Below are 24,819 nucleotides of genomic sequence, written 5' to 3' on the forward strand. Positions count from 1 at the left end.
AGTGACACCAAAGTAACCAGCTTAGTAAAAAGAGGCTGGTGGAGGAGTGATTCATCTTGCACAAAAACTTTTGGCATTATTTTGAGACTTCATTATTTGATTTTCATTATTTGATTTATGAGCTATTCAATTGACTTTGGATTTTTAAGGATCTTTGCATCCATCTCTAGATGGGGCAGCTAGGGAAATGAATTTAGGTTACAAGTTATATGTATTCCATACAAAAAATGGAATGAGCTGTAAATGGGCTATAAGTTTTCTGGAAGGGAATATAATTCTTTGCACTTCATTGCATAGCAACATGGAAAACAACCTCAATCAGCTGAATCACCTCCATGCCTTTGTCTTGTGTCTTGCCTATTTCCTTGGTACTTCTTACTAATAAAAACAGAAAAAGTTAACTTTAGTACTTAAGTAACTTTGCAACTCAATTCCATTTTTATTTTTACTTTTATGTAAATGCTACATTAGGTGTAAAAGTCTTAGAAGATTATTTTAAAGTGTGTCTACCTACTTTTAAGTCTTTCTTTAAAAAATTAATCCATGTATCCCTGACAGGTGTGGCTCAATGGGTTAGGTTTCGTCCTGCAAGCTGAAAGGTCACCGGTTTAATTCCAGGTCATTGAACATTCCTGGGTTGTGGGGCAGGTCCCCAGCTGGTGGCATGTGAGAGGCAAACAATCAACGTTTCTGCCCCACATTGATGTTTCTCTCCCTCCCTCTCTCTCTAAAAATAAATAATTTTTTTAAAAAACACATGTAGTATTGATAAATAGGGACTAAATAAATGCAAACTATGCAGAACAGAAATTTTGGGTTTTTTTTTATTCTAGCGAAGTTTGAAAACTTTTCAAAACAAGCATGTAATCCCCTTAACACCCCATATTGGCAAAACTCTAATTGTTTTTTTTAATTGTTTGAAAAGGTGATTTTTAAAAAATATCTTTGCAGAATAAGTGCATGTGGGATGGTGAGAATCCATATCCAAACCAAGTTTTAAAATTTGCAAAGCTATCCACACTAAGTATGCTGCCCCTTATATAACTCTCACCTTTAAGCATGTTAGAAAGCAAAGCCAATGGAAATAAGGTAGCAAGAAGGAATAAAAGAAGGAAATTAAAGATAGGTCAGTATGGAATATTTTTAATCCCCCTCCTCTTTTCCTGTAATATTTTGGAAAACTCAGCCACTCTCCTCTCTAAGGAGAAAAAAAATATCCTGTTGGAAAAAACAAAGAATCAGAAATAGAAGGATGTAGAGGAAATACAAGAAGGCCAGGGAAGATTGCTGGGGAAAGGCAGCCGGTGGGAAAGAACTATAAATGACTAAAACCAGGCCTCTGCTACATGGATCTTCTTTCTATCAGATTGTTAGAATTGAATTTGATTTCTATATAGGACTAAAGTGAATATGGAGCTAGATAATTAAGTTGTATTACCATTGACTAGGCTTTATTCCCTTTAAGATTTTGATAAGGAAATCTCACACAAGGTAAAATTTGCTTCTTTGCTCATGCATCTGAGAGCCATAAGCCACTGAAGGTCAAATTTACTTGATTTGTATTACGGACTATTAGTGAAATTTGAAAGGTTATTCATCTAACTGACCCTTCTCCCATCAGTCTTACTTAGGCGCAGTCTTGAAAATTATCTGGAGTGCTCACAATCCTGGTAGTCGACCAGGAAGAGTCAGGGGTTGGGGGGAGGAGGAGTGTTCATTTAAGCCTTTCTCCAGACTCTCCATTACTTTCAGAGTGAACATGACCTTGACTTAGGTCAGGGTGCCAAATCTATGTACCTTATATGTGAGAACTGGATTTATCCTTTCTTCACAAAGTAACCTCAACCATCAAACTCAAGCCATTTGAGGTATACAGAGCTTAAATCAGATAGCCAAACTGAACACTGGAGATGCATTTGTCAATATCCATCTTCAAAACAGTTCATGGTCAAGTCACAGAAACTAATGAAATAAGCCAGATTTGCCTATGCAACACTATAATAAGTGTTTGGCGGAGAGAGACAGGAAGATAAGAGTAAAGTTCAGCAAATGCTAAAGGCTGGTCCATAAGGCAAGGTGTGTGGGCTCCAGTAGTGTCCCTGGAAAAGGACAAGATGGCAGAGCATGTCGTAGTAATTATACTCTTCAAATAAGAACTACATACACATTTGAGTAGGTAGAGTTGATTAATGTAAGAAAAATTAGGGGAATTCATATAGTTTGTAATGGACTCAAAGTATGGGAATAAAGATAAACATACACTGAAACAATGGTACACACAGACACACATGCTCACATGTACAAATGTTTCTTACACCTTCCTCTCCTGACTCCACAACAACACATGGGTTATAGAGTTCTCGTAGATCCAGCTACAGAATTCTATCCTACTCAGAAAATATATGGCTAGCAAGACAACATCCCTGTTTTCTCCTACATGGTTTATGCATCCACGAGCAATGAAAACTTTAGAAGGAAACAGATGTCAGATACCTATGATCATAATGAGAAATAATACAAGAGACGTTCACAGACTTGATTCTAAACCTAATCCTAACTGATTATATGGTGGTTTTCATTGCCTCCATAGACAGCCTCAGACATCCAAAATAGTCCAGTTCAACTGCATCACAGACTCTAACGTGGTAAATGTCCAGGAGAAAGACGTGGCTGGGGCCCTTCAGAGTCTGGGCACCGTAGTTTTTGGGACTGTGTCTCTATGAAGATGGTCTTTCCTTTGTCAGACTTCGGCTGGAAACTTGTTGATTTAGAGGGAGAAGGTGAGGTGTAACTTGTCAGAACTGGAGGAAGAGGTTTGGGGAGCCATTTTCCTCTTGTTGAAGTGTTTTAAACGGCATTCAAGTGGATGTCCCCACAGGGAATTTCTGTTGGTGTTTCGGGAGTGATGCTTTTAATAATACGCTATTGGGAAGAAAATAGGATGTTATAAACATTCTTGTAATTTAACAATATTGAAAAAATATTTCAACATTAATACTAAAAGAGTTTAAAGAGCATTTTAATGGCATTTAACAGTACATTGGAATTGGCTCATTGACTTTCCTTAAGAAAGGAATTACCAATTTATTCCTTCTCAAGTGTGAATTAAAATTGAATATTCAGGAACCATAAGCATCTGTAAACTAATTATGCAAGTCATTGTATCTAATGGGAGAAAATGTGGAGCCTTCAATAGAACCTATACTGGCCTATCACATGCCTTTGATGAGCTGGGAAAATAATCTTTTTCTCTGGAAGGAGGTTTCACAGTGGCCACACAGGGCTTGGGGAGCAGAGTGAGTGCTGGATTCTGGCACCTTCCCCTCAGGCCTGTACACACACTACAGGGACAGTGCAAGGCGCCATCAGTCACGGAAGAACCAGGATACTACTGACTTAATGAATCCACCTTTCAAGGCTAACAGGCAAGTTTGTGCAAGGATGCAAATCATCACATAATTACATTTAAAAAGATGTGACCATTGAAATCACTCCTGATCTCATGCTGACATAGTCCTTATCACAAGCAAAAGGCTGAGAATTTTTACATTAGAAACAGCTGTGGAGCACAGCTGCATTAACACAGGTTTAAAATATGCTCAGGATTGTGTAGGAAATGTACAGTCTGCCTCGTAAAAGCACCAGGGTGACATGAAGCAGCTCCGGAGTGCTGAGAAGGAAAAGCAGCAGCGCTGTAGAGGCTTAGAAAAGTATTTATTTTGTAAGGTCTTTGATGGCAAAGCCCGTCCGTGTGGTAGGCAGGCAAAATAGGATCTGAAAGCATCTTTTGATTTACTAATTTTTGGTGAGGCTCTAGTAAGTACCCTTTTTATTTTGGATTGAAAAACTACGTTAGTCCTCTTCAACCTTTTTTATTTCCTAGTTCTAGAAGTTCATTCTTTAAGGAACAGGGCCTAGAGAATTAAAAAAGTTCCATTCTCATAGTTAATGAAATCCACAAAATTTTACGCATTGTGTTCCTGATCACCTTAATATTCAAACACTGAAATCTCATGCTGGAAACCCATTGAAAAGGAATTGTTGCGGTCCCCATCAGCTACGCTGACATGTAAAGCCATAGAAAGCAAAATTTCACAAACTATCCTTCCCCACAAACAAATGTGTAACCTGGTTACACAGAATTATGTCTTGCTCATTGGGAACTGGACTCAGGTCACTCTAACTAACTAGTCTTAAGTGTTGTGAAGGGGAAAAGGGCACTAAGGGGTGCAGTGGAGGCAGGGTCCACGATGAACCACTTTGTGAAGTAGAGCATTTCTTTGGTTTTTGTGCCCTGGCCCCCACCCACCCATTCTCCTGCCCTTCTGGTTGCTGGTTCCCTCTTTGTTTTTGCATTTTGGCAGCATTTCAGTTGCCAGACTACTATTGCTTTTAAAATTTGCCAGCCCTGGCCTCCTGTGAGGTGATAATGTAAGACATGGATCACCGTTGCACGCTTAATTTACTGGGGACCTGGATCTTTGTGCAGAGTACCAGGGACTTCTGTGAAGCACCTGAGTTGGTGACTCCAACCTTGAGACTTCTAGGCTGCAGGTGAATATGACATCCTCCAAATTACAGGTGACAAATGGTGGCTCACTCCACAACTCCAACCTTGTGTATGTCCAGAGCCCAAAAGCATTAAGAAATTGACCTTTCTCTTAGTCTTTCTTTTTTAAACCATATCAAAATTTCATATGAAACCTCCCTCCCTCATAGAATGTTACAGACCACCAAGGACAGCATTCATGAGGAATTATAGTCCTTTGATGTTCCTGAAAAAAAACATGGCATAGTTTATCTCTTTTGGAGATTAAGCTTGCACATGGGCATACTGAGGCTTTTGAGAAGTCCTGCAGTAAAGAAATATATTTCACTTGCTTAATCCATCTTTCTCCAAACCTTTCTGACTACATAACCTTTTCCCTCAGCAGTCCTGCCTGTTGATATCCCATGGAAATTCTGCTCCTCGCACTACACTGACATTTGGGAAATGTTAATCCAGTCCAATGAGCACATTTTAAAGATGAAGAAACTATGGCCCAGGGAAGGTGAACAACTTGCTGGAGCTGACTGGTTCTTTTCCCGCCTCGTCCTCCTTGACCGGCTGTATCGCGATGGCCCTACAGTCAGCTGTACCTCTGTTACTTATGGATCTGAGCTCTATTAGTGACACGCCCTTGGGTGGTGTTTCCCTGTGGCCAGCAGGGGGGATTTGCAGGAAAGATGACCAAGATTCGAGGTATAGTCTGTGACCCAAGAATGCTGACATTTATTAACCTGAGTTCCCACCCCTGACCTTGGCCTCCGCGTTTGAGTCAGTAGAGCCAGTGTCCATCGTGATGACCATAAGGTACAACCTGAAGAAACAAATTCAATGACTCTAGGTCTGAGGATGTTGGGCAACACCAGATATCTAAGCCCTTTGGGAGACATGAGGTAGAGATAGGACAGGTTTGGGTGTGGGAAATTAGTAACTCCTTCTAGAGTTCTGCTCACCTAGAGTTCAGTTTTCCTGTTTGGAAAAAGAAATGAACTCAGTTCTCAGGAAGAGCTGATGCTGAATTGCTTCATGTTCTCTTGCTTCATGTTTCTTAAAAAAACATTTTAGGAAGATGAGTGTGTTACTCCCATGTTTGAGTTTTGCTTCTAAGAGCCCACAGACCAGTCCATGTCAGCTCTCAGGTCATTATAGAGTACAGTCCCTTCTAGCTTTCCCCAAATACCACTCTTCTGTTTTGAACATGTTCCCTATGAAAGAACCCACTCACAGACTTTTAAGTGACCTGAACTATTAATTCTAGCAACATAGGATAAAAAATGGCAACTTGACAAGGCTGGGTGGCTAAGTTGGTTGGAGTGTTGTGCCCTACACCAAAAGATTGCAGGCTCAATTCCCAGTCGGGGCACATACAGGAGGCAACCCATCAATGCTGTTTCTTTCTCACACTGATGTTTCTCTCTCTCTCCCTCCCTCTCTCCCTCCCTCCCTCTCTGTCCCTCCACCCCCCCATCTCTTTCTCTCTAAAGTCAATAAATATATCCTCAGGTGAGGATTTAAGAAAAAAAGGGCAGCTCATCTCTCCCTAACCTCTAGTACCAATTTCTACATTAGCAAACTACTACTGGCAAACTGAGAACAAAAGGAAAACTACACTAAAGTGAAAGGGCATTGGGCCAGGAATCAGCAGACTTGGATTCTGAGCCTCCCTGTACTGTGTGTTCTTGGACAAGTCACTGAAATAAGGACATTTTGAGCAGCATTATTCCTATCCTCAGTATCTTTGTCTGCAATAATACCTGCCCATCCACCACACGAGATATTTTGATTACAAAATGGGATCATCTACATGAAGATGCTTTGAAAAATATAAAATTTTATACAAATTGTATGTTTCTGTTATTAAAATTTTTACAGCCCATCATTCATTACTGAAATGAGTCTTGCTATAATGGTAACTTTATTTTTTAGTCCAGTGGCTTGAGCTAAAACTATGATATTATTGCAACATTCTATTCAGTGATGGTTGTCGAAATAGCCCTTGTTACACTGCTGTTAGAAAAATGACCATGGACATTTCCCACCATAATCTCCACTTAAATCAAAATTTGTGTAGCACTCCAGACACCACCAAGTAGATGTCCATGCCAATGGCAAGCAGGTGGCAAAGTAGCTATCTGGTGGGTTTAGGATACTAGACACACCCCACACTCCCAGATGGCCAGCTTGCTCTTTCGCTGTTATATTTGAGGTTTATGGGAAACACCTTAAGATTTCAGTGACAGCCATTAGAGGTCCCCATGATGTGTGTTCTAGGGATATATAAGATGAATTCCATGTGGTGGACTTATCTCCTGTGAAAAGAACGTAAGAAGAGAATCCTTTTCTCCCGAAACAATTGCCAGACTGAAGACACGCACACACTAGCACATACCTCCTTCAGTGTCCCTGGAGTGATGATCAGCCGGTACACGATATATGTGGGGATGCAGATGAAAGACGAGGTTCCTATGCAGTAACCCAGGATGATGCTCCAGTGAGGGTAAGTATACTGGAAAAGTTGCAGCTGTGGCGGGCTCATCAAAAAACTGCAAATGATGAACTAAAACAGAAATTCCAAGAAACATCATGTAAGATTTCTATCTTAACACTCTGAGCAGCTGGTGATAGTTCTGATACCATGAACACGAAATTACAGCTAAAGATACTTTTGGGAAATTCCCAACATGTGACATATCTTAAACTGAACTCTGATGCACAAAATTCACTGACTTTTGTGCCTAATTATCTGCAAAAAATATAACAGCCGGATGCTTATCTTTATTTTTCCTTCCCAACCCCTCCCTTAACTTCCACAGTGGGGATGTGAAGACCTCAGAAAGCTTTTTAAGGAAGTTACAGCACTCCCTTCAGGGCAAAGGGGAAGAGACTGGCATCATCAGAAGCGTTTGGGTCTCTCTTGTCAGACCCAGGAGGAATGAGCTGGGGGACCTCACCCCGGCCCCTGCCAGGCCGAGGGCTTCCTACTTCTCTGCGCTTTGCTCTCATTTCCTGCTGCATTCCTAGCCTGAGATTGTTTTTCGTCAGAGGGAAGGTAACTAAGTCCAGGAGAGATAATAAGGTTCTCAAGACCTGAGGAGGACTCGGGCTCCTAGGTATCTGCTCCTTCTGTCCCCTTCCCTGGGCCCTCTGGCCTCTCCATGAAGCGCCCTGGCCTGGGGTGTCAACACGGATGGCTGTGCCACGCGGCGGCTCACACAGAACAACTGCCTGCCGCAGGCCCTCATAATGAAAGGAATGATGGAACGGAAAAGCAGCTTAATACATTTCTTACTTGAATATTCAGTGAAAATTTTGACCAAGAAAAATTCCATGGTGTGCTCCCAACACTCAGTTTATGAGTTTTCTTATTTCAGTTTGGTTTCCAGAGAGAGCATAAATATCGGCTTTTGCCTAGTAACCACTGTGCCGAAACAGTTGTTGCTCTTGATTTAATTTTATTTTATTTCATAATCATAAAGAAGACAGTAATGTAAATTATTTGTGTGGTTAAACATCTATTTATATCTTTTTTTTTTCCTTTGTCTGCAGGTAATAAAATGGGACACTGTTAAACACACATCCATCTTCCAAGCAGTGTTTTCCTAAGTCCAGGAGGCAGCTTTCAGAACAGGAGCCGTGCCAACCACGAACCCTTCCCAGGACTTACTCTCCTCACTCCCAGACTCGGCTACTAAGGAAGATGGTCTGGGAACGGGGAAAGGGGGAGTCTGGTTAGGAGCCATGCCTGCGGCTCATCTTGCTGTTGGGTGTGCAACCCCACACAGTGCAGGGAGGCCCGGGCTCCTGTCAAGCCCGGCATGGGTTGCGTCAGACAGCCCTTGCATGTCCCAGCCTCTCCTTGCTCGTATATAATATTTTCTTTTTTTGTAACTTGGCTTCAGTGAAAAAGAATATTTTTAGTAAGCTACTCATTGTTTACCTAAAGCAGCCTTAAAAAGCCCAGAGCAGGGGATCTGTTAAGTAAATCCAGAAGTGGGTGACAGACTTGCCTCCTCATCGTGCCGCGGAGCACGTGCCTTCAGAGGAAGTGAGCAGCGAACATCACAGGAGTTATGAGTAACGAGCTCGAACCCAGATCTGCGCGTGGGTTTTGCTGGGCACCAAAACTCACTGACTGCACAGCAAGAGTTCACCCAGTCCGCTACACAACCAGCAGTTCACAGAAATGAAAATAGTAGGGGCCCGGGGCCAGGATTAGGGTGAGACGCGTCGGGCACTCAGCTTAGGCCCAGCACTTAACGAAGTGGGGGGAAATTTTCAGTAACCAAGATAAATAATATTTGAGCACAATGTGTTATAAAGGCAGACTGTGACAGGCCCAGATGAGGGTAAGGTGGGTGAGGTACAGGGTCGGATCCTGTCCCTTTAAAATGTTGATATTTTGTTCATCAGGGATATTTTCTGTATTAATTCTGATTTTTAAAAAATATTGCATTAAAATAGCATTTCTCTGGATTCCTGAGATTTTTGGCGCCCCATAAATTTTATGTCCGTGCCGAGTGCCTTGGTTGCCTCTCCCGAATTTTAGCCCTGGCCACTGTTTCCTCCCTGCGTGGAGAAGACAAACACGTCTTCTTCCCTCAAGGAACTAATCCAGTGTGTCTCTCCTTCCTTTTGAAAAACAAATGAAAGGATTTAAGTAGATTACCGAGAAGCACTGGTAATAATATAAATTAATAACCTACTTATGTCAGGGCTTCTGCTTCTAATAATGGCAGGCTAGGTGATTCAGACCAACCTTCTCACTGAAAACACCGAAAATTCCTGGATGTAAAAATACATACATTCTTAACTTATCTAAAAGCAACAGGGAGTTGATAAGGCAATAAGGAACTACCAGCCGAGGTCCGGGGGACACTGGAGCCCAGCGCGCACACCAGAGCCCCAGGCCCTGAGCCTTCCCACTGCTCGGGTGGGCTTTGGTTTTGGAAGCCTCCGCAGTCCTGGGGAGGGGAAGCAAGGCAAGGAGGGATTCTGGGGAGGCACGTGCAGCACTGCAAGGGCAAGGTGAGCCTATCATTCATCTCACAGATTAATGCGCGCTATAAAAAGCACAGAAAATAAAGGGCTGCCCCGAGAAAGTCAAACAGATCACAAAGAGGGCTGCTTTCAAAAAGAGGGAAGGCATCGCTCGGTGCCAAAGGCAGAGATGATCTAAGGAAAACGGATGGCCCAGACACTCCTGACAAGCTGGGGCTAGACTGAAGGGAGTCTAATAAAGTTTCTGGCTCTAAAAGATAAAAAGCCTCCCTCCCCTCATAAAAATGAAATTATGGGCAAATGAAAGAAGAGGACATGGTCCCTGCTGATGTGCACGGCGTCACTTCACCCCAGGCTGCCTCTGAGCGCACTTGGGATGTTAGCAGGGCGCTCTTCTACCTCTGGGCAAACATCTCCATCAGGGGGGCATGGCGGGGGGCCGCAGGGGCACGTGCAGCAAGGATGAGACACTGAGCACAGCTTGGCGGGTGGGCAACCCTTGGAACTGAAATTTCTCACCCAGGTCCTCGGGCAATAAATGAATTCTGCTTTTCATTCAGGTCATGCCGGAGGACCTTCCCATGGGACGTCTTTAAAAAAATGGACACAGAATTACTAGGATCCTCCCAGGGCCTCATGAGCAGCACAGTAAGTCCTTCCCAGGCCTTCAACAGTTTTTCATTATCATGTGACCTGGGACCCTTTACTTAACATCTCTAAGCCTTGATTTCCTTAAATGTAAAACAGGGTATTAGAACTATTATACTCAGAGGAGAATCAAGATGGTGGAGGAGTGAGTGGAAGTCACACTGACCTCCTCCCAGAACCAACCTGGAATTACAACTAAATTGCGGAGAAACCACCTGGAACAAACAGCTGAACAATAGCGAGAGGGGAGCCTTGTAAACTCGGAGACAGAAGAATCAGCTTTAGCACAATCTAACTGGTAAGGAGTGCAGTAGGAACTTGAGAATGCAGTTGGGGCGCCCATGGGCAGCAGCACCAGAAGGACATTGAAATGGCCAGTTGGATCCCCCCGAGAAGAGTGGGGTCTAAACCATAAGTGGAGATCTCCAGCTTACAGCACCAGAGCTCAAAAAGTACACAGAAAACATCCATCCGCGAAAAGCGACAAAGTTGTTCTCTGCCAGAGAGAGGTGGCTAGAGACGCAAAGAACCATATAAAGGTCCACCGCATAATTTTTTATTTGCAGTCACTTACCCTGGTCTCCGGCAAAGACGGGGGCAGAATGGGCTAGAGATGCCTGAGGAGAGACTGGGGAAGGAGGTTTTGGGGAGAGAACTGAGAGTAGCCGGTGGCATCTTGGTGCTGACTCATCCCCCATGAGGCAGCAGCCATCTTGCTCATTCAGAAACCACTCCCCCTGAGCGGCAGCATCTCAGAGGACCCATTAGCCCCGCACCCACGTGGGATTCCACCCTGCCCTGTGCTGTCTAAGCTGCCTGCTGAGTGCAGAGTGGCAGCCAGAGATAGTAGATCCCTGGCTAAAGGGGACACAGAGAGGTCTGGAGACACTTGAGGTGAGACTGGGCATGGAGGCTTTGGGGAGAGAAAGGAGAGAGTAGCCGGCGGGATCCCAGTGCTGACTCCTCCCCCATACGGCAGCAGCGTGAGAGGATCCAATAACCCCGCCCCCAGGAGGGACTCCGCCACACCCTGAGCTGTCTAAGGCAGCCTGCTGAGTGCAGAGTGACTAGATTAACAGCTGAAGGAGACAGCCTCAGACAGTAGGTTCCTGGAAGTCTCAAACAGACTGCCTAAGGTCAGACAGGGACAACATCTGACATCATCAGAGGCAGATCCAGAAAGTAAAAACAACGGTCTCCTACCATAGAAGTTCACACCACAAAGTCAGGAAATCAAGACAGATCAGCTTAAGACACAGAAGCAAAAAAGAAGAGTCTCACAAATAATGGGAAGACAAAGAAATTACTCGAAGGGAAAGGAGGAATCCCCAGAAAGAGAACTAAATGCGATAGAGGCAAGTAAACTATCAGATATTGAGTTCCAAACAACGGTTCCAAGGAAGCTCAATGAGCTCAGTGAGCTCAGAGAGGATTACAAAAAACTACAGGGAAACGATGAGGAACTTGCTGCAAACAATATCAGCATGAAAAAGGACATAGAAACTATCAACAAGAGGCAACAGGAAATGAAGAATACAATTTCTGAACTGAAGAACACAGTAGAAGGAATCAAAAACAGACTAGATGAAGCGGAGGATAGAATCAGTGAGCTGGAGGATAAGGTAGAACAAATCTCCCAGAACGAGAAAGAAAAGGAAAAAAAGACTCAAAAAGAATGAAGAGGCATTGAGGGAAATGCGGGACAACCTGAAACATAATAATATCCGTAGAATAGGGATACCAGAAGGAGAAGAAGAGGAGGAGGGATAGAGAACCTGTTTGAAAAAGTAATGATGGAAAACTTCCCTAATCTGAGGATAGAAAAAGTCACACAAGTCCAGGAGGCACAGAGGGTCCCATTCAAGAGGAACCCAATGAGGCCCAGTCCAAGACACATCATCATTAAAATGGCAAATATCAAAGACAGAGAATTCTAAAGCAAGCAAGGGAGAAAGAGGTAGTAACATATAAGGGAGCCCCAATACGACTAGCAGCTGACTTCTCAACAGAAACACGGCAAGCCAGAAGGGAGTGGCAAGAAATGTTCCAAGTCATGAAAAGCAAAGGCCTGCAACCAAGACTGCTCTTCCCAGTGAGGCTCTCAATTAAAATGGAAGGCGAAATAAGGAGTTTCCCAGACAAAAGACGACTAAAAGAATACATCTCCACCAAACCAGCACTGCAAAATATGCTAAAGGGACTGCTTTAAGATGAAGAAAAAGAGTCTATGAATACCCAGTTCTTTTCACATTGCCAATATTTGATATTATCAATATTTTTAGTACATATTAATCTGATTGTGACAATGATGTGTTATTTTCATTGTTCTTTTATTATTTATTGAAACTAAGCCTGTTTTTGTATATTTCTTGCTTATTTCTATTATTTTTTATAAAACTTTAAATGACTTTCTGGTATTCTTTATCCATATATTGAGTAAAGGTTTGTAGAATTCTCTTCCCTAAAAAAGAAACAACTATTAACTCTTTTTTATATGTGTGGCAAATACTTTCCCATTCTATTACTTGTCCTTTTATTAAAAGTATATTATATTAAAAGTGTAAATTATACACTTTTTTATGTGTCTATTATTATATAGTCTTAAATGTTTAATATAGTCATATTTCAATATTTTACTTTATAGCTTCTAGGTTTGAATATTTTACTTCAGGCTAAGAAAAATATTAGTTTGTATTTCTCCTAAAACTCCTTAGATTCTACATATTGATTTTTAACTCCCCTGAATATTTCTTGTATAATGTGTGAAATAGGACTCTATATTTGTTTTATCTCAAGTAATAGTGGTCCATGCACCTTATTTGTTGAATAAGCTTTATTTTACCCATTGATTGGAAATAACAACTTAATCATATATTACATTGTTAGATATATACATTTGTCTCTAGAAAGCTCATCATATTTCATCGATCTACTTGATTATTTCTGTGTTGGTGTCATGTTGGTTTAATTGCTGAGACTTTATAATGGTTTTAAAGGTTTTAATATTTTATAATTAACTTTGACATTTAAAAAAATAAATAAAATCAATCTGCATTTAAGAAAGAAAGAGGGAAAAAGGAAGAAAGACAGAGAGAGAGATGGAACTCCTACCTTTTGCAACAACATGGATGGAACTGGAAAATATTAAGCTAAGTGAAATAAGCCAGTCAGTGAAAGACAAATACCATATGATCTCACTTATAAGTGAACTCTATTCAACAAAATAAGCTAATGAACAAAATAAACCACAGGCATGGAGCAGACTGAAAGTAACCAGAGGGGATGAGGAAGGAGGACAATGGTGGAAAGAAGGGGAAGGGACTAGACAAAGAACATGTATGAATGACCCACGGACATGGACAACAGAGTGGGAATTGACTGTGGGAGCAGAGGTGGGGTGGAGATTGGGCAAAGGGGGAAAAACTGAGACAACTGTAATAGAATAAACATTTATAAATTTAAAAAATAAATAAAAACTTTATTTTAAAAAAAGAGAACACTTATACTCCACAGAATTGTTGTGAAGATTAAAAGAGCAATGGGTGTAAGCTTTACACTGAGTCTGGCCTGGCACTTAACGTTCAGTAAATGTTATTTGTCGTTATCACTGGACGGGAGAGTGAGCAATAACGTGACTGAAGCCCAGATGACTCTATGGTGTTAGAAGTCAGAAGAGTGGTTAACCAGAGGGCACAGTGACTGGGAGGGGACACAGAGACTTCTGTTGCATCTTTGTTTCTTAGTATGGTTGGGTACAAAACTGTGCTCTATTTAGAAAATTCCATTGATTTGCACCCTTCTCTGTATGTATGTTACACTTCAATAAAATTTATTTTTTTATATAAATTGAGTGGATCTTTCTCCAGGGCCAGAAGGAGAAGGGAAATGGCAACTCACCAGCAGAAACAGAGGGCTGATGGCCACCCAACAGATCCTCCAAAACCATCCAGGGCTGAAGCCCAGCATCTCCTTCAGGTCGCTGCAGAACTGAGTGGTGCCTAAAATCATCCAGAAGAGAAAAAGACTGACTGACTGAGAGGACAGGGATTGTCCGATCCCGTGGTTCTCAGAGCAGGGGTCGGCTCTGAAATTTCTCATGTCGGGCGGGGGGAGGCTTGGGGCGCCAATCTGCTCTGAAAGTGGGATGCGAAACTTGTCACAGAATTGCATTTCACAGTGAACAGTGTTCTTTCTACACAAAGTGGGCAGGTAGGCGGACCTCTGGGGAGGGACCTGGAGCTCCCTCTTGGTGCTCACACTGTCCTTCTAAGATCTCAGCATATATTTTATTTTATTGTTACTGTAGAGAAGAAAGTTAAATTTTGTTTAGAAATGATAGACCTGTTCAACAGAGCCTGACTTGGACCATATAACCGTGTATGGAAAACTTCCCAAGGGAAAATTTTAACCACAGTATGTACAGCCCAGTCAATTGCCAGTTCACGGTCAAGGTTCTTCTATAAAAGTGACTGGCATAGAAGTGGGAAGTGGGACTCTGGTGAGAAGCTAAGAAAGGCAGGGAGGTTGCTCTGTGCTTGCTTCCCCGAGAGTGTCCAGCGATGCCTGGCGCAGGTCTGCAGCGATTCACACACTTGAACTTTGATGTCTAATTGCTGAGGAGGTGGGGAGGACTTCGTTTTAAAAAACTGGATTCACATAGCACACAAAATATGGGGATCCCTTCTTCATATTATGTATAATGACAAACATGCTAACACTGTTTTATTATCATGGAAACTAGGAAAATAAATACATTTTCGGAATGAAGTAATCACTTCTTGATTTTAAAGATGAAGAGAAGCATCTTTGAACCTGGTTGTCTTCACCTTAATTGTCTGTGTCCTCCCCACTCCCACCCCTTACCCCCACCAGGGGCTCCCGGGACCTCTGCCATGGACCCACGTCAGCTCACTTTCCGTGTTCCTGGCGGTTTCATCCTTATCAGAGTCCATCCCAGAACCAGAGCAGGTTTTTCCAGGGCAGACAATCCAAACAGGAACATTCCTGCCTCTTCCCTAGAAGATAAGCTCCTAAGCTGTCTCAGGGCTCTGGAGGGAGTTCTTGCTTGCGAAACTTAACTTGAAGGCCACTCTATGGAACAGTGGGATACGGTCCACTCTGCAGATGCAGTCACCGTGCACTAATTCTTTGTGTTCGGTCCAGTTCTTAGGGCCAGCCAGGGTCTTAAGCATCCACCGTGGATGAGCTATAGGGAACCGCTTCAGCCTGCCTCCACTGGGGAAACAAACTCAGAAGGAAGACACGTCCTCCCAAGGGTACAAGCAACCTGCTGTCAAGAGTGTGGAGGAGACCATGACTGACGTGTTTCTGAAGAAGACGCTCAGCTGAACTTCCCTTAGAGAACCACCAGGAGGTGAGACGCTCTGCCCTTTCATGAAGTCAGCCCTTCTCTATTCTGGTGGCTAGGGGCTGGGTTGGTGTCTGTCGAACAGACTGTGGCTGACAGGAGGAAGCGTCTTACCATAGAACCAGCACACGGCAACTGCTTCTATCAGCACGACGGTGAGCAAGGCTGGCCCCGTGGCATATTCCTCCAGCAGCTTCACCACGTAGGCCCCTCCCTGCAAGTGAGATCCGGACCTTGGATAAGGGCTCTCTGGGGCATTGTCTCCTCTCTACAATAGGGGCTGAAAGAAGCTTCTTAACTAAGGATAATTCTGGAAAACTCCCACCTTGGGCCTTGTAGAAGTATCTGAGAGCCTGCCTCTCAGACTGGCCTTCTCAGGACGGGCTAGATCCCACCCCTTCAGAGGCCTCTTCCCTCCCCCGGGGAGCACTCTCTTCTTCTCTTCTTGCTTCCTCTCTCCACTAAGTTGTTTGTTTTTATTTTCACCCAAGGACATGTTTATTGATTTTAGAGGGAAAGGAAATGTGGGGGGAGAGGGGGAGAGAGAGAGAGAGAGAGAGACATTGACTGGTTTCCCCCTGTATACACCCTGACAAGGGATCAAACCTGCAGACTTTTCGTGTATGGGATGATGCTCCAACCAATTGAGCCACATGGCCAGTGCTCTCCACTGAATTTTAAGTGACAAACTCAAAAGGGCCTTCATCTATGCTTAACTTTCTTCCATTTACCAAACACCTACTGTGGACTCCTTCTACCTTGGATGATTCCCGTCCCTCAAGACTGAATCTAGGAGAGTGCACAGAACCAGACCCACTGAGCACACTGGTCACAGTTTTGCCTTCTGTCCTAACCCCCAAATCCCTTGGGTCCTGCTCAGGGGCCCAGCACCCTACCGAAGCTCCACAGACACTGGGGTCACGGCTTGAAGAGGCATATCTGCAAAATCTGCCTTGAGTCAGGACAGAAGCCTAGGTTGCCCGTGGGTATATCTGATGCAATGTTGTCAAGAATGCAGCCCTAAGGTCTGGAAATAAACTGGAAAAGCAAGTCTTAGTTTTTCTCCAGATATTCTGCCAAGCCTGAAATTTAGTTGGATCTACTGTAAAATGCGAAGAGCCTCCAAATAACTTACACAGAGTCTACAAACAGATGCCACCAACAACTTTCCTTTTTATCCTCGTGACAAACTTTTCATAAGCCCGCCTTTTGACCCCAAAGCCAGAGCACCATGTAGGTTGGAAGGAAAGGAACAGCTGCTTGTACGTCCTGTGCCCTCGGGGAGGCTGACTCAAAACTGAGGGTCATGGTACTCACAAAAGTCAGGGTGACCAGGGACCCGAAGAAGCAGGTAACGACCACACAGAGCACAAACAACTCCCGGCGCTTGGCCCAGATGTGCGGAAACTCATCCAGCACAGCTGTGATCACCCCCTCCAAGCCTGCAAACTGAGGGGGACACACAAATAGTCACAGGGGAGGCTTGGGGGCAAATCTGTTACCTTCTAGGACAGTGCACAGGAGGGGTTGCCGAGTGACCAGTCAGGCTGGTCATGACCTCTTCCCCCTACTCACCAGCCTTCACTGGAAATACCTTTTCCCGTCTACACTGTCACTTAGAACCCATGCTAAAGACACAAGGAAAGAAGCTATAACACATGGACAGGACTTTTTCATGTGAGGTCTCTTGGGGAGACTTTGGTTGCACCAGAAAAACCAACTCAAAGCCGAGACTCATTCCACACCAAGTGCAAGGCGCCGAGGTGGATGCTGGGTGGCAGGGCACTGAGACACAGGAGTGACCTTGCCTTGGCCTCAAGGTGCTCCCATCTGGTCAAGGGACAGTGCGTGACTCAGAACAGTTCCCATATGCTGAGCCCCTGACCTGTACTTGAGCGTGTTTACACACAGTCATTATCCCTTGAATCCGTTAATGACTCTCCTAGGTACTAGAGGGTGGCACGTCCAGTGATGAGGAGTGAACCGGGGGCTGGGGGAGCACCAGCGGGTAGCAGCCAACACCGCCTGGGGTGGCCAGGACCATAGGGAATGGGTACAACTTCCTCTTTCTCCTCCTCTTCCTCCTCCCCCCCTTTCCCTCCTCCTCTCTCTCCTCCCAGAGCCCGATTTTCCTCCCCATTCACTCACCGTGCTATCCAAGCCCAGTGTGATCAACATCAAGAAGAAGATGATGGCAAAGAACGTGGACGCCGGCATGTTGGCTATGGCTTCTGCGTATGTGATGAAGAGGAGGCTGGGGCCTGAGACAGAGGGGAGAGAGGGGGAGCCCATAGTGCATTCAAGGCCCCGGGCACCATGGCCTGAACACCTGGGAAGGGTTGAGATCTCCAAGGCATTATATTTCTGTAAAATCTTTGAAAACTTTTAAAGAAAAATTTAGAAATTATTCCAGTGTTAGACACTGGAAACATCCAAAGAGCAGCAAAGCAATTCAGTGGGATCAAGGGACTTAAACAGAACCTAGAGCCTACCTGCGTCTTTGGCCACCTCAGACACATCTTCCTTCCTCATCTCGGCCATATAGCCAAGCACCGTGAAAATGACAAATCCTGAAATGAAGCTCGTCATGCAGTTCACCATGCTGGTCACCAGAGCATCCCTGGAGCAGAAAACACAAAGGGTCGGAGACATTGTCACATCAGGAGTCTAAGGAGCATCTGTCTCCAGCTGTGGCAAGGGCAAGCAGGCTGAGCTCATAGGGACCTCAAGCCGGTCGGGTCCTGGTGTCCCTTCCCTTCCCCCGCCCCGGTGCCTGGCCTCTCAGATGGGTTGGATCAGCCTGGAGACATAAGCTGCCATCATCGTGGCAGGGAGGACAGCAGGCCAGGGGTGGTTTTAAAATACGGCCCCGTTGCGAACCAGCACAGCACAGGCCTCTCCCAGGCTTGCTCCGGAGCAGCGCCTGGCTTGGCATGGGAGCCGGAAGGGGACCTTGGCCTCACATCGGCAAAGTCCTCAGATTTAGACTTTTGACATTATGTGCAAATGAGGTTACAACACTGCCATAGGGATATCCTGACACTTAACAGAAGACCTCACCACAGGACTTCTGGCTGGTGTCCCCACGCAAAGCCACATTGCGTGGGGACATGTGAATTCTTTTTTTAAAAAAATAGTCTTCTGTAACTATCTTACAAATAGCATACTTTGATAGCTGCACGTTGCTGTCTGAGACAGAACATTAAAACAAAGCTCTAAAGATGATGACTGATATTTAAATCACTCTGTTTTGTCGACATTTCTGAAATAAGATATTTGCCACAAAAATTATGACATTTTTGTGTTGGTCAAAATAGTTCAATCACACTTTTGTGTACATACACATGAACAAATTATCACATTATAGTTGTATTAAATACAATAAGTCAAATCTAAACATTTAGTGTCTGTTGCAATTTTTGTAAGCCTGCTTTAGAATTTCTTAATTAATTTTTTTTAATATACAGAGACTCTCACAAAACTGAAGTGGTCTGGGCCCCTGAGGGGCCCCTCTCTCAGCCCCTGAGTGGCCCCGGGTGAGGCTCTGGTCATGGGTGAACTGGTCAGGGACCTGTGGCACCCCTGAGGGTCACAGTGTCAACACGGCCTGAATCCAGCCTTCCTCCAGGCCAGCTCACACTCACCCCCCTTTTAAGTTTTACTTCGGGGGGCCCTTGATACTCACTGATAACAGTTGTTGTTGAATTTGTTGTAGCTAGCAAAAGCCAGTAGGACCCCGAAGCCAGGACCAAGAGAGAAGAAGATCTGAGCGGCAGCATCCACCCACACCTGGAACACACCAGACGGAGGGTGAGGGCCGCGGGCCGGGCCGGCGCCGCCGGGTGCCAGCAGGGCCCGCGCCCCTGTGCCTCCAGGTGGCTGTGTGCAGACACAAAGGGGCAGCTCTCAAGGCTCATTCTAGGGATGACCTCATACCAAATACGAATAAATGTGATTTCTCTTTACAACACGTAGGCATCAACCAATCCAGTGACCTCAACTGTACTTTTCATGCTTGTATTTCTCATTTAAAGCATCGTCATCGAACTTGCCATTGAACCCAAAGTTTAGTGGTTGCCACAGTCCTATTTGGAGGACCAGCTTCACTTAGGAAAATGACAGAGAGGCGCGCATCGTTCCCCTCATTGCCTTACCCCTGTCTCCAGCAGTTTCTGCCAGTTGGGTTTCAGGTAGAAGAGAACTCCCCTCCAGGCTCCGGGGAGGGTGGCCCCCCGCACCAGCAGGACCAAAAGGATGATGTAAGGGAAGGTGGCTGTTACCCACACCACCTGTGAGCAAGGAAACCCAAGTTATCACCACGTGGATGCTGGTGTCCGTTATTTTTTAAAACCTCCAAGAAAGAAGATCAACCTCTTTTTTTTCCTGTAATTTTAGGAGACAGGGTGGTGCGGCAGAAAGGTCACAGCCTTTAGAATGGGACAGGGATCTGACTCATCGCTTGCTGGCACTAACCGCCTCTACGCCCACTCCCCATCCATGAAGTGGGGAAAGCCACTATTATTAATTGTGACACTACCAGTGGGCTAAAGGAATTTTTAAAAAAAAATCATGTACTGGTTTTTGGGATTGGCCCATTTCTAGAACTTTCTAACAGATTTGGTGATGAGAGACTGAGTATCATGGAACGAGTCTGGTATAGAAGGAAACACTGTCCGCCTGTCTGTCTGCAGCTGTCTGGGCTACTGAGTTCTGAGTTTGAGATCCTTTGGGCCTGCTGGCAGGCCTGGATCCGCAGAGTCCTCCTCACCTTGCCAGACGTTTTGACACCTTTCCAGATGCTAAAGTAGATCACCGTGAAGATCAGCATGATGCAGAGGGCAAGCTGCCAGCTGATGCCCCCCAGGTCGTGGAGTCCCTTCGACCGGTGGATCTGCAGGACGTGGCGCCTGGGGTGAAAGGGAAGGAAAGGCCCATGAGATGGTCTGAACCACAACCGGAGTGCACTGCCGAGGATGCCTGCAGGAACGCGCCAAGAAAGGACATGGTCACCACACTGCAAGCACCACGTGGTCACTAAGCCGCAGCCAGAGCTGGGGTTGGCTCTGCGCATCCTGAAGGAGAGACCAGCACGTTCAGCCGACCAAGCTGGGAAACGCGCTCAGCCCAGAGGCAGACACCAAGAGTCAGGCTCTCCTGTCCTGGCTCGGACCCGCCCGACCAGGCAACATGGCCGACATGACTGGCTTCGGAGGACAGGAGGGTTTGTATGTGTGGGTCGTGGGCCCCTTCCCCACCCCAAACGAGCACTCTCTTTGGGCTGCCCTTGCTTGAAATTCCAGCGTTAAAGAATACACCCTTCTCCACACATCTTCTTCCAAAGGGTGGCTCCTACATGAAGTGAGCACGAAAAATAGGGAACTATGTGAATAGTTTCAAACTACTGGAGTGGTCAGAGGCTTTCCTTCCATGACCCCAGCTGAAAGGAAGGTCCAGGAGGAAGGGGAGTTTTGAAGCAAGGGAATAATTTTGAGATGTGAAGGTAAGGATCATCCTGGGCACATTAGAGCCGCCTGGCATGACACATCGGAAAGGCCCGATGGCCCAGAGGGCTAGGGTACGGAGCACTCCAGGGAGAGCCCCTCAGCTCCAGATCCGGCTCGGGCCGTCCCTGCCGGGCCTCCCTCCAAAGAAGCCAAACCCCGGGGGTGTGGCCTGCCCTCAACAGACCACCCCCTCACTTACAGGCACTTACATGTAAAATTCCTCTGCAGGGGACGTGGAGTGGAGTGTCCAGGTGATGTTTTCCTCCGAGAAGTAGTTGGTACAGTTGCCCGTGTTCCAGGAGTTCTTGCAGCTGGTCCAGGGCAGCTGGTCAGTGAAGGAGGAGATGAGGTAGTAGAGCGCCCAGGCCATGATGGTGTTGTAGTAGGAGGCGATGTAAAAGGCAATGATGCAGATGGCGTAACCGATGCCTGGGACAGAGGGTGAGGGACGCCAAGTGTGAAAGGCAGCCTAACGGTGAAAGACTGAAACAGGGCCTTGGAGGGCGCTGCAGTCGGGGGAGGGGAAAGGTGGGGGCTGCCACTCACTTCATCCCCCAAAGACTCCGGGAGGCAGCGGGAAGGTGGCAATGTGCTGACTTATCCGTATTTGCAAGGTTACATGTTTCAAAAATGTGTGTGTGTGCGGTTAATGCATTAAATTTTTTTCTATTTAGTTTAAATTGCCTTTTATTCTGTTTCCCTTTAAAAATCTTATACCACTTGAGCAGTCAAAAACTTAATTACTGTACTCAAGTTATCTCCCAGGTTACAGAAGGTCTAAATGGTTCCAGAAGGTCTCTGGCTCCCCTGTCCACCGATGGAAATCACCACTTCTTTGGAAAATCCTCCCATCCACCCGCCCACTCAGGCCTTTTGGTTACCTTTGAAAATCGGGCAGATTTTCCTCCATATGGAAATGCATCCATTTCGGTGATACTGGCCCAGCGCGAGCTCCATATAGAAGAGCGGGATCCCCCCAAAAATGGTCATGATGGTGTAGGGGAGGAGGAACGCCCCTGAGGCAGATGAAAGACAATTTTACTCCCGGCGCATCTGTTCCAGGAAGGCCCCAGTGATCCGCACACCAGGGGCCATTCCGAGAATCACAGAGCCACCTGATACTCAAGCTCCATGGAGCCACCTTATGCTGCGTGACCTCACACGGTGCTCCCCGGGCAGTGGTACTGTGCCAGAAGTAGTAGGGGACACAGCTCCACGGCGGAGGTCAGGTTTTGGAGGAGGCAGAGAGGAAATTGAAAGAAAGCTGGGTGTGGGAGTCGGCGGAACTGGCAATGGGACCAGTTCCACTTCTAACTGCCTGGAGGGCCCGGGGCCCCGTCCCCTTTCTGGGTATTTCCTCCCCAGTAAAATCGCAGGGTTGGGGAGGGCCACCCATCATAATCACTGGTGGGATTAAAAACACCCACCCATACAGCCTTCCTGAAGCAGAAGCTCCAGGTATGGGTATAAAAAAAAACTGAGGCTCCCCAGGTGATTCTGATGCAACCAGTACTCGGACAAGCGTCTGGGACCCTTGGCACAGATCTCCTGTGTCAACCTGTAGAACAGCTGTGATAATCTATGAGCCACCGACTTAGTGTCTTCGTTCATCAGTATTATCCCTGACTCCAGACACTTGATTATTGATATTTAGCTACTTTCTGTAATTCCACTGAGCCAGAAGGCTCCCTCCTGAGCCACTTTTGCAGGTGTGGCTGAACGAGATGATTTGTCACAGAGAAAGGGCGGAAATGCTGCATCTCTGGTGCTGCTGGTGTCCCTTGGCTCTCGCGGCTGAGGCAGAATATGGAGATGCCCAGGTAAGGATTGGTCACCGGCAGCCTGAGTTTTAGCTCGAAGAATGGGTTGGCTTGATTTTCCCCAGACAACTTTCCTTCCCATAAAGTGCTTTGAACCTAGGAATCTGAAGTCAGTGAAGCTAATTTACAATCACTCTGGGGAAATCTGGATTGAGAATAAGAACCATGGTTGTATTACTGTGGTGGCATTTGTCCAAAGTGTTTGCTTGTCTGGCTGCACTGTGGGAAAGGAGTATAAGGAAACAGCACCGGGGACGCAGCCCCTTTAGTGCTCTGGCTAACGGCGAGTCCTCTCATGCTGGAGAGAAGCTGATGTCAACCTGTACTCCTCCCAGACAGGGAGTACTGGGTCCCCTCTCCCTCCCTGGGGAACAAGAACTGTCTTTATAGCTGTATGGACAATGGCCAGGTAGCTCAGTTTGTTAGAGCGTCATCTGAATACACCAAGGTTGCGGGTTCTATCCCTGCTCAGGGCACATACAAGAAACATCCAATGAATGCACAAATAAGTGGAACAACAAATCAATATTTCTCTCTCTCCCTCTCTCTCTCTCTCAAATCAATAAGAAACAAGAAAAGACTCTGGACCTGAGCTGACACCCTTCTCTGGTCTCACACAGGCCCAAAGGTTCAGGAGGGTCTACTTCCCAATTCGCCTTACACAGATCTACCCTCTCCGACTCCTCTGAGCAGAACCTCCCAGCAGGAGCAAAGGAGTTCAGCCCAGGGCTGTTGGTCATCCCCACATCTCGCTGAGTGGGGAGTGGAGCTCGGATAAGGCAGGGATGAGAAGGGAGCTCTTCAACAAATGGAGCACAGATGATGTCGAAAATCTGCTGAGGTCAGGTTTGGGAGAGTTGACCCAGCTTCATAGCTCAGAGAGCCTCAGACATGGAGACTTACAGTGCTGGCTTACTGGAGATTTTTTTCGTTTAGATAAGCTCCTAAGTCTAAGCAATCGTGTTCCCAGACTCTTATCAGTTAAACAAGGCAGAAAAGATGGTTCATCCTCTGGCCTCCCAAGAGGCTCTACAGACCACCCCCGGGTCAGAGCCCCTGCTCGCGGCCCATGATACTGACCCCCTCCATTCTGGTAACATATGTAGGGAAAGCGCCAGACGTTGCCCAGGTCCACAGCGTAGCCAATAACCGACAAGAGGAAATCCATCTTCTTGCCCCAGGTTTCCCGTTCTCCATGGTGAACCTCAGTCACTAGGGCGGTGGTGGCAGCCGGGATGGCGTGCTGAGTGTCATCTCCTGCACTGGGGCTCGGAACCGCTGAGTACCCATTGGAGATTTGGCCGGACTCAACCTTATCCCCAGGGGCGGGGACACCCTTCCGTAGAACTCCATTTTCCTGACAGTCTTCTCCATCCTTACACACTGACAGCTCCTTCTGGGAATTTAAAGGTGTGGTCTCCATGCTGTCGTCTAGTAGATGATACTGATGCCCGTCTGCCAAGGACCTGAACTGAATTCTTGGTTTACAGTCTGTTGGGTCCTCAGGGCTTTACATCAATGGGATGGACAGCTCTGTTTGAAAGGCATAGAGAGAAGGGAATTAAATTAGGCATTTTTACTTGGTTTTGATATTAACTCATCATACATCTTTTTTTTTTTTTGGCTTAATCCCTTCACTTTTTTCACCCAGACCCCCAATTACCCCTCCTCCCTCACAGTTGTCAGTCTGTCCTCTGTATCTGTGAGTCTGTTTCTATTTTGTTTGTTAGTTTATTTTGTTCATTAGATTCCATGTATAAGTGAAATCATATGGTATTTGTCTTTCTCTGACTCATGTTTTTCACTTAGCATACTAATCTCCAGGTCCATTCATGCTGTCACAAAGGGTAAGATTTCCTTCTTTTTCACAGCCAAGTAGTAATCCATTGTGCGATTGTCCCATAGTTGTTTTATTCACTCATCTACTCATGAGCA

At 45.7% G+C, this 24,819-nt stretch overlaps 1 protein-coding gene across 1 annotated transcript in view; it reads right to left on the bottom strand.

Moving 5' to 3' along the window:
* Nucleotides 1-295: 295 nt before the first annotated feature.
* Nucleotides 296-24,819, bottom strand: part of SLC6A4 (solute carrier family 6 member 4) — a 45,708-nt gene continuing 21,184 nt past the window's right edge. Inside the window, exons 2-14 of the mRNA XM_054573261.1 lie at nt 23,965-24,417; nt 21,946-22,080; nt 21,274-21,493; nt 20,329-20,467; nt 19,715-19,849; nt 19,246-19,349; nt 18,053-18,180; nt 17,709-17,821; nt 16,878-17,009; nt 15,675-15,774; nt 14,090-14,190; nt 6,936-7,103; nt 296-2,922 (exon numbers count right to left, since the gene is read on the bottom strand). Coding sequence (XP_054429236.1) covers nt 2,848-2,922; nt 6,936-7,103; nt 14,090-14,190; nt 15,675-15,774; nt 16,878-17,009; nt 17,709-17,821; nt 18,053-18,180; nt 19,246-19,349; nt 19,715-19,849; nt 20,329-20,467; nt 21,274-21,493; nt 21,946-22,080; nt 23,965-24,307 — 1,893 coding nt within the window. The 5' untranslated portion in view covers nt 24,308-24,417 and the 3' untranslated portion in view covers nt 296-2,847. The remainder of the gene's footprint in view (nt 2,923-6,935; nt 7,104-14,089; nt 14,191-15,674; nt 15,775-16,877; nt 17,010-17,708; nt 17,822-18,052; nt 18,181-19,245; nt 19,350-19,714; nt 19,850-20,328; nt 20,468-21,273; nt 21,494-21,945; nt 22,081-23,964; nt 24,418-24,819) is intronic.

Source organism: Pteronotus mesoamericanus, unplaced genomic scaffold, assembly GCF_021234165.1.
Source record: "Pteronotus mesoamericanus isolate MK-2021 breed Mesoamerican mustached bat unplaced genomic scaffold, CSHL_Meso_final contig_246, whole genome shotgun sequence".
NCBI classification, from domain to species: domain Eukaryota; kingdom Metazoa; phylum Chordata; class Mammalia; order Chiroptera; family Mormoopidae; genus Pteronotus; species Pteronotus mesoamericanus.